This window comes from Nannospalax galili, unplaced genomic scaffold (assembly GCF_000622305.1).
Source record: "Nannospalax galili isolate Female #2095 unplaced genomic scaffold, S.galili_v1.0 scaffold1258, whole genome shotgun sequence".
NCBI classification, from domain to species: Eukaryota; Metazoa; Chordata; class Mammalia; order Rodentia; family Spalacidae; genus Nannospalax; species Nannospalax galili.
Window position 1 is genome coordinate 977,471 of NW_008341370.1, and position 10,184 is coordinate 987,654.

At 44.1% G+C, this 10,184-nt stretch overlaps 1 protein-coding gene across 3 annotated transcripts in view; it reads left to right on the plus strand.

The window, feature by feature from the left end:
* The window catches only part of LOC103737119 (AT-rich interactive domain-containing protein 1A), a 90,299-nt gene that overhangs the window by 65,559 nt on the left and 14,556 nt on the right, over window positions 1-10,184 (plus strand). For all 3 annotated transcript variants that reach the window (XM_029565239.1, XM_029565241.1, XM_008836829.3), the window contains 6 exons: window positions 4,136-4,376; window positions 4,634-4,723; window positions 5,315-5,482; window positions 6,209-6,521; window positions 7,334-7,479; window positions 7,579-7,688. In XM_029565239.1, coding sequence (XP_029421099.1) covers window positions 4,136-4,376; window positions 4,634-4,723; window positions 5,315-5,482; window positions 6,209-6,521; window positions 7,334-7,479; window positions 7,579-7,688 — 1,068 coding nt within the window. The remainder of the gene's footprint in view (window positions 1-4,135; window positions 4,377-4,633; window positions 4,724-5,314; window positions 5,483-6,208; window positions 6,522-7,333; window positions 7,480-7,578; window positions 7,689-10,184) is intronic.

Genomic DNA, 10,184 nt, shown 5'->3' on the forward strand with positions numbered 1-10,184 from the left:
TATATATATATATATAGGCATAGCACTCATACACTTTAAAAATATATATATTTCAAATCAACATTCCTGTGGTGACCAGAGTTACCTTCTAGCAAAAATACACAGTTTGTTAAATGAGTCTCAAACCAATCAAAAGAAAGATCTAATTAATGTTGCTCCATTCCTGGTACGTTTGTGCCCATGCAGCCTTTCCTACATTAAGGCTGTTGTTGACAAGGCTTACTTAGCACTTTTTCTCTGAAGAAAACTTGGGCAACTTTTTACCAAAGCTGACAACTCTCTTCAGAATATCTTTATGAAGAAAGTCACCTCTTTGCCATCCATAGATCTGGAGACCTCAGCCCAAGGGCTGCTCCTGGGCTCCCTCAGCCAAGCCTATGAACATTTACCTCATAGATCTATGGTGGCCTCTGCTCTTTGACAGAAATGCAGCTGAAGAATCTCCTTAGAGACACCAGGCCCTGTATTGGTGGTTGGTGCTTTCGGTGCTTTGTTTTTTGCAGTTCTTCAGAAAGTCTCTGAGGACATGGACCAAATTGGACAGGAGTTCTATTGAGAGCAACAAAAAGATATTCAAGAGGGATTTGGGCTTTATCTGAATTATATGAAGCATGTTTACTCAAACAGTGTTTATATTTTACTTGTATAAACATAAAAGGTCCAATAAAGAATATTGGAATTTTCAAAGCCATTGGAGTAGAGCCAGGTTCTTGTCTTCAGAATGATTCTTTGGATCCAGGTATGGTAGCACCTACCTTTAATCCAAGCAGAGGCAAGCGGAGCTCAGCAGTATTGAGGCCAGTCTGGTCTACACAGGGAGTTCCAGATCAGCTGGGGCTACGGGAAGACCCTGTGTCAAAAAGGCCAAGAAAGAAAAAAAAAAGTCTTTGGGGGCTGGAGAGAGAAGATAGCTCAACATGAGGACATGTGTTGGATCTCCAGAACCCATATAAAGAAAAGCCAAGCATGGTGGCACATGCTTGTAATACCAGCATAAGGGAGGCAGAGACAGACAACCATGAACCTTGCTGACCAGCCAACATATTCTTGGGACCAACAAAAGACCCTATCTCCAAAGAAAAAAACAAAGTGAATGACACCTTTGGAATAACACCCAAGGTTGTCCACCAGTCTCCATGTGTGCCACACATGTGTAAGCACACCCCCAGTCATAGGCACACACATATATGACATGACATCTTTGGAAACCAAGTGCAGATGGCTCTCAGCAATAACCCCAGGGTATGGGAGGTGGAATTTTTTTACTCTGTCCTAAAATAAGGAAGTAGTGATTGAGTTAAAAAGCTTTTAACTAAGGCCTTTGATATTACCTGGAAGTTAGCTTTTGAGTTCTGTAACTAATTCTAACTACTTTTTGGGTTTGTTTGTTTGTTTGTCTTTTTGAGACAGAGTCTCCCTGTAGCCCCAGCTGTCCTGGAACTCACTATGTAGACCAGGCTGGCCTTGAACTCACAGAGATCTGCCTGCCTCTGCCTCCCGAGGGCTGGGATTAAAGGCATGCGCTACCATGCCCCGCTTCTAACTAAATTTTTTAAAGTGTACCGTTTGTATACCAAATCTATTGCTTATCAGTAAGAAAGCTGGCATTTTCTGATTCCTCAGCTAACATTGAGAGTTGGCACAGGCACAGATGTACACCTTCCTACCTGTTTTGCTTTCAGAGCAAGTTTTGTTCCCATAGAACTTAGCAGAATCCAGCCTAGTTAAGTCGCCAGATGGTTTGTGGAAGGTTTGACCATCTTGGAACTTGAGGGACAAACTAAGAGGCTCTCTGACCTCCAGTGCTATCGTCAGACTTGCTTTGATCTTTTCAAGGTAAGAGTAGGCATAGGCTCAAATCAGGCCAACGTGGATCTCCTTCAGATGTCTCTTTAGGAGAATTCTTAACCATTTAAGTATCAGGGTTTTCATCCTTCTGTGTACAAGTCTCAGTTGCTAGAGAATGAATATAAGACAGGGTGTAAGGGAGTGTATACGTTTCCTGAGGTGACTGTCTTTTCATTTTGAGCTCCTGATTGCTAATCTTGGGGGTTCGCTGACCCAGAGCAAACTTCTTCGTTGATTTAATTCAAAACAAAGCCCTCAGATACCTGCTTCTCATTGGAAAAAATCTTAAAACTGGGGAGGACTCTGAGCTTGCTCATTTCAGCAAACTTTTGTCTATCCATGTTGTAGATCAGGTATTAGGAACATAGTCCAAGACCTTCTTGGTATTTAAGAAATGTCTTTCCTGTGTACTATATCTCTTTCTTACCTCCTACCCTATATTTGAAGGGCAAGAGACACTGGTAAATGGAGGGCTACAGTAATGTGCGGGAGAGGGGATGTGTAAATGTCTTTTTTTTTTTTCAGTCTTTTTGAGACAGGGTGTAGACCCTGTCACTGTAGACCAGGCTGGCCTTGAACTCACAGATCGCCTGCCTCTGCCTCCAGAGTGCTGGGATTAAAGGCATGTGCCACCACACCCGGCTGTCCATTATTTTTAATAATTCTTGTAGACCCTGGTGCCATCCTGGCAGTGTTTCGTCGTTTTCCCATTGGAAAGGGAAAGTCTCACTGAGGCAGGTGCTTTCTTCTCATTATACAAAATAAAGTACTGGATCTTGGTCAGGGTAGACTAGCGCCCAGCAAACTACAATTTGTAGTCCAGCAACTGGTTTCTGTAAATAAAGCTTTATTGGCATGCACTCTGTGTGTGTGTGCGCGTGCGTGCGTGCGTGCGTGCGTGGTTTTCCCATTGGAAAGGGAAAGTCTCACTGAGGCAGGTGCTTTCTTCTCATTATACAAAATAAAGTACTGGATCTTGGTCAGGGTAGACTAGCGCCCAGCAAACTACAATTTGTAGTCCAGCAACTGGTTTCTGTAAATAAAGCTTTATTGGCATGCACTCTGTGTGTGTGTGCGCGTGCGTGCGTGCGTGCGTGCGTGTGTGTGTGGTATTGCCTGCATGTATGTGAGTACACCTGTGTCGAGTACTGCCCCGGAGGTCAGAAAAAAGAGGGCTTCAGATTCCCTTGGAACTGGAGTTAAGGACAGTTTGTAGCCACCATGTGGGTGCTGGGAATCAAGCCCAGATCCTCTGCAAGAACAGTCAGTGCTCTTAACTGCTGAGCCATCTCTCCAGCCCTAGCATGCACATTTTTAAAAAATATTTTATTTATTATTTTTATTTTATGTGTATGTATGTTTTGCCTGCATGTAAGTAAGTGTACCCGTGTCGTGCAGTGCCCATGGAGGACAGAAGAAGCTGTCGATCCCCTGGAACTGGAGTTATGAACAGTTGTTAGTTGCCATGTGGGTGCTGGGGTTCAAACCTGGGTCTTCTGCAAGAAGAGTCAGTGTTACTTAAGTGCTGAGCCATCTCTCCAGCCCCACCATACACATTTTTAACATTTGTGGCTACTTCTACAGTACAGTGGCAGAATTGAGTTATTTTGATTGGTTGGCTGGCTAGCTGGTTTGTGTTATTTTTTGTTTTATTTTTGAGACTGGGTCTCCCTATGTAGTGCTGGCTGGCCTGGAACTCACTGGGTAGACTAGGCTAGTTCCTTCTTCTGCCTCCCAAGTATGAGTGCCAGTATACCCAGACTTGTAGTGGGGTTTGGTTTGATTAGGTCTTAACTATGTAGTACAGGCTGACCTTAAACTCATGATCCTACTACCCCTGTCTTCTGAGTGCTGGAATTAGAGATGTGCATCACTTTGTCCAACAGTATTAAATAGTTTTGACAAACTATAAGGACCACAAAGTTAAAAATAGATTCTTTAAAGCTCGGCAAAGTGGCACACGCCTTTAGTCTCAGCACTTGAGAGGCAGAGGCAGGTGGATCTCTGTGAGTTCTTGGCCAGCCTGGTCTACATAATGAGTTCCAGGACAGCTGGGGCCACAGGGAGACCCTGCTTCAAAAAGAACCCCCTCTAAAAAATATACATATATTTATGTATATGTTCTTCATGGTCTTTAATGAAGTTTGCCAAGGTGTATCATGACCAAACAATGTGCTGTGTGCTTGCCATTGGTTATTGAGTGAAAATTCTAAGCATGTACTAGGATTTGTAAAACAAGAATCTTTGCATCTCATTATTAATTTGTATCCTTGTGCGTATGTTTCAGGATCTGTCTGGTTCAATAGATGATCTCCCCATGGGGACAGAAGGAGCTCTGAGTCCTGGCGTGAGCACATCAGGGATTTCCAGCAGCCAAGGAGAGCAGAGTAATCCAGCTCAGTCTCCTTTTTCTCCTCATACCTCTCCTCACCTGCCTGGCATCCGAGGCCCCTCCCCATCCCCTGTTGGCTCTCCTGCCAGTGTCGCTCAGTCTCGCTCAGGACCACTCTCGCCTGCTGCAGTGCCAGGTACCCTCAAGTACTGGTCTTTGAGAATAGAGAAAGATGACTGATTATTAAATAGGGTTGGGGGACACTTTGGTTTGGGTGTTCATGGATTTTTCATTAGCATTTGAAGAAGGAAGATAGGAACCCCTTGGATGGATACCACTATATATCTGACATAAGAGGTGTTGGGGCTTTCTAGGAGCCATTTCCAGGTCCAGTTGACCTCCTCGCTAGACTTTTCAGGCTGAGCCATGATTTGCTTACTTTGTCTTTTGCAGGCAACCAGATGCCACCCCGGCCTCCCAGTGGCCAATCAGACAGCATCATGCATCCTTCCATGAACCAGTCAAGCATTGCCCAAGATCGAGGTAAGAACTTGGCCTTTGGGGTAGGGGAAAAGGCTAGCAAGGTTATCCAATGATTGATACTGTATTGTGACACGCTGTTGTCACCTACAAATTTTGGGGCCACATTCATAGCTATCAGGTCTAGTGCTAAAGCATTCATTTCAAGTGCTCTGTTTAATAACTTCTGGAGAACTGTTTAGAAAGGAAGCTTAGAATAATCCCAGCACTAAACTGTGAGGTTGGAGTGGACCTGATGGTGTTGATGCACCTCAAGAGTCATCCTTCGTTTCTCAGTGTTTGTAGTATTTTGGTAGTTTGCCTGTCATTATGCCTAATTTAGTCAGCAATTTCTGAAGACTCAGAATTTACTCTTGGACCCATTAAATTGTTCGCTTTTACTTTTTGTTCAGTGCTCTATATCTTTTCAAATTTCTATATTGTATGAAAGTTGGAGTGTCCTATTAATGGCATACCACTTTTGAAGTACCTGAATGGGCACATGACTAACAAATCAGATAGATTCCTTGGTAGTAGGGGATCCCACCATAATGAGCAGAGCATTTATTCTCATTGTACTGAGCAGATAACTGTCTAGACACTATCCTTAAATAGGTTATATGCAGAGGAACCCCCAGATGCCCCAGTACAGTTCCCCTCAGCCCGGCTCTGCCTTATCTCCACGTCAGCCTTCTGGAGGACAGATGCACACAGGCATGGGCTCCTACCAGCAGAACTCCATGGGGACCTATGGCCCCCAGGGAGCTCAGTATGGCCCACAAGGTGAGTGTTCTACCCAGTTAAGGGTGGATAGCAGTGCAAGGTTGGGTTGTAAGAATAGGACTGTCCTTTGCTTACGTCTGCCCAGCCGAGGCCCTGAAGTAGGGCATGGCAGCTCCATCATGTTCACTTAATTCTCTCACCTTGAGAAAGTCTTTGAATTTCTGGACCAGTGAGCTGGTTCAGCAGATAAAGGTGCTTACCACTAAGCCTAATAACCTGAGTTTGTTCCCTAAGACCCACATAGTAGAAGGGAAAAAAATCACAGGTTGTTCTCTGACCTTAACACACTCTCCGTGCCACAAGTACACACACACATACACACACACAAACAAATAAGTGTGGAAAACAGTTGGGGAAAAAAGACAAAATGAGTATGTAGAAAAGAAAGATTTCTACTGAGCGTTAAAGTTGAAGGGACCCAGGTAGTAACAGAGCCAGCCTTTCTCTGTATTTTCTTAAAATGGGAGGTTATACTGGAGTGTGGCATAAGGCCCTAGGTTCAGTCCCCAGCAAAGGCCCCCTGCAAAGGTGGGGAACAACCTAGCCTGCCTCCACTGCCTCTACCCTCTCCTTGCTACTACTTTTTTTTAACATTAGCATAAAGACTACTGTGGAGTTGTTCATGTTCCTGATCAATATTGATTGATTCTCATTGTTTGAAGTTTTAGAGCTGAGCTATTAGGAGCCACTAACCAAGACTTGTATCCTCTCTCCCTCCCACCTCAGGAGGCTACCCTAGGCAGCCAAACTATAATGCCTTGCCCAACGCCAACTACCCCAGTGCAGGCATGGCTGGAAGCATGAACCCCATGGGTGCTGGAGGTCAGATGCACGGGCAGCCTGGAATCCCACCTTATGGCACACTCCCTCCAGGGAGAATGAGTCATGCCTCCATGGGCAACAGGCCTTATGGCCCTAATATGGCCAATATGCCACCTCAGGTTGGGTCAGGAATGTGTCCCCCACCAGGGGGTATGAACCGGAAAACTCAAGAATCTGCTGTTGCCATGCATGTTGCTGCCAACTCTATCCAAAACAGGTAAGGCCTGGGAAGTGAAGTGATGTCCATGCGCGGTTCTGGTCCTAAACCACAGTGTTGTATGTATGCATTCATCAATGTGTATACATTTATTGAGAATTCTTTAGAACATTAGGTTTTCTTATAGTTTAAAAAGAAAACATGGCTGGGTGTAGTGGCACACTCCTTTAATTCCAGCACTCAGGAGGTAGAGGCAGGTTGGGTCTCTGTGAGGGGGCCACTCTGGTCTGCATAGCAAGTTACAGGGCAGCTAAGGTTACAGGGAGACCCTGTCTCAAAAAAAAAGCCCAAAAAATAAATTAAAAAAAAAAAAAAAAGTGCTGGTTCTTAAGACTCTTAGGCTAATAATTCATATGACCAAGTATCATATGTAAAGAACTTAAGACAGGTGGTATGCGCCTGTCCTGGTCCTTTGGGAGGCGAGGGAAGGAGAGAGAATACTAGAGTCCAGTCTGGTTGGTGTTTGGCATGACAAAAAGTATTAAGAATTCATTATGCCTTCTAGGCCTTTTGCCATAAAGCGGGCCTTTAAATGGAAATAGAATAACTTTTAGAGGAAGGTCTTTATTCTTTAAGGAGTGTAGCCCTTAAAATTAAGCTAGTTGCCATATAGAGCTCAAACATTCCTTGAACCTTTTGTAGCAAGTAGAAGATAAGAATGTCTAGATGTTGCTCAGTTCTTATTTGAGAGACTCAGACTTCCTGCTTATCTCTTAACTAGACAGTCATAAAACCTTGTTTGGCTCAAGTCCAAAACTGAAAGCTCGGTACAGCTCTAACCCTTTCTTCTCTTTAATTCCCATCTTATTTAGGCCACCAGGTTACCCCAATATGAATCAAGGGGGCATGATGGGAACTGGACCTCCCTATGGACAAGGGATTAATAGTATGGCTGGCATGATCAACCCTCAGGGACCCCCATATCCAATGGGTGGAACCATGGCCAACAATTCAGCAGGTCAGTAAAAGTCATTGCTTACCCCTGGGATTTCTTTAAGAGTGGTCTTCAGGTTGCAGCAAAAAACCTATTGGTCTTGAAATTTTTTCTCTTTTACAGGGATGGCAGCCAGCCCAGAGATGATGGGCCTTGGGGATGTTAAGTTAACTCCAGCCACAAAAATGAACAACAAGGCAGATGGGACACCTAAGACAGAATCCAAATCCAAGGTAATGATTCTTGTCTTGATTGCTCTCAACTTTGTATCCTGTCTCCCTTCAGTGAATGACAGGAAGGAAAAATCAAAAAGAATGACAGATTTTAGCATTTTTATGATACATATCTGAAAAGGCTTCCATTACCCTTTATCATAAAAATCCTAAGGCTGGAGGGATGGTACAGTGGTTAAGAGCACTAACTGCTCTTGCAGAAGACCCAAGTTTGATTCCCAGCACCTACATGGCAGGTAACAACTATCTATAACTCCAGTTCCAGGGTATCCAATACCCTCTCTGATCTCCAAGGGCCTTGATAAAACACGGTGCACTTACATGATGGCCATATACTCATACACATAAAATAAAATTAATAAAATTTTTTTCTTTTTTGGTCTTCTTGAGATAGGGTCTCCCTGTAGCCCCAGCTGTCCTGGAACTCATTATGTAGACCAGGCTGGCCTTGAACTCACAGGGATCCACCTGCCTCTGCCTCCCGAGTGCTGGGATTAAAGGTGTGCACCACCATGCCTGGATAATAAAATATTTTTAAAAATAAGAATCCAGGGCTGGAGAGATGGCTCGATGGCTCAGCAGTTAAGACCTCTTGCAGAGGAACCTGGTTCGATTCCCAGCACCCACGTGGCAGCTATGACCCGTCCTTGACTCTAGTTCCAGGGGAATCCGAAGCCCTCTTCTGACCTCTGAGGCACTGCACCACACGGGTACACTCACATGCATGCAGGCAATACACTCATACACAGAAAATTTAAAAACAATTTCATTTTTTTTTTTGGTCTTTTTGAGATAGGGTCTCCCTGAAGCTGTCCTGGAACTCACTGTGTAGACCAGGCTGGCCTTGAACTCATAGAGATCCGCCTGCCTCTGCCTCCCGAGTGCTGGGATTAAAGGCGTGCGCCACCATGCCCAACCTAGAAAATAAAAATTATTAAAAAAAATAATAATAAAAAAGAATCCTAGAATGATAGCTCATGGAATCATTTGGGTTAACCTACAGGGTCTTAATGTAAGTAACCATGTTGTTACCACCACATGTTATGTAGAAAACTGCAGACTCTACAGTATGGAACTCTGTGAAAATGAGCCTCCTATACCTATGGTGTGTGCTGTGGGCAACTAGCTGCCCTTCTCTTCCTAGAACTGACCAGAGCAGCAAAAAATGGTTAGTACCATTATCCTACAAGCAGAACAGTGACACAGATAAGATTGGGTCCTTGACCTCCCTGAAGGTTTCTGGACCTGAGTACAATGTTAGTGTGTATGGCAGCCTTGGTATTTGCTTAGCATTTGGGACTTAAATATTTCTATCTTCAAACGTCAGGTATAAATAAGCAAATATTTTTACATGGGGATGAAGGATAAATTATAATACAGAAATACAAAGGCACCTAGCCCAGTACACATAATCACTAGCTCTTTTTTTATTTTTTTGTTTATTTTTTGTTTTTGTTTTGGAGAGACAAGGTTTTCACTGTGTAGCCCCAGGTAGCCTGGACATTGAATTCAGAAATCCTGCCTCTGCCTCCCAAGTACTGTAGTTAAATTAAAAGCATTAACCACCACATCTGGCTAATATTAGCTTATTAACTTTTTTTTAATATTTTATTATTTTTATGTGTATGAGTGTGTTGCTTGCATGTATGTGAGTGCACCTATGTCGAGCAGTGCCACGGAGGTCAGATAAGGACTTCAGATTTCCCTAGAACTGGAGTCAAGGATGGTTTGTAGCCATCATGTGGGTGCTGGGAATTGAACCTGGGTCCTCTGCAAGAGCAGTCAGTGCTCTTAACTGCTGAGACATCTCTCCAACCCCCCTTTTTTTTTTAAAAAAAAGATTTTATTATGTATGTGTATGTATATGCAGATGCTCATGTAGACCAGAGGAGGGTGTCAGATCCCCCAGGAGCTGGAGATCTAAATAGTTGTGAGCCACCCACTGTGGTTTATGGGGAACCAAATTCAAGTTCTCTAGAAGCAGCAAGCACTCCTAGCTGCTAAGCCATCTCTTCAGCCCCTAGCTTGTACAGTTGAGAGGCCTGGGTGCCTGTTCACATTCAGCTTTGTAAAGGTAGGGCCAGTAGGGACCACCCCAGAGCAAGAAGCTTTTCTACTACCCTTATCAGGAGGTTTCTGAATGCCAGGCATTGTCACTTAATGCCTGTAACCCTAGCACTCAAAAGCAGCAGCAACAGGAGGAGGTTCACCACAAAGTCAGGGTCAGCTGGGGCTCCTCAGTGAGACCCTGTCTAAAATGACTATTAACCAAACTGGAGAGATGACTCAGCAGTTAAGCATTTTTGCTGTTACAGAAGACCAAAGTTCAGTTCTCCCATCATCCTTGTTAGGCAGCTCACAACTGCCTTATAACTCCAGCTGCAGGGATCTAGTGCCCTCTTCTGGCCTCCGCAGGCATCCACCCACACATAGCATACAGTGCGCGGCGCATACACACACACACACACACACACACACACACACACACACACACAC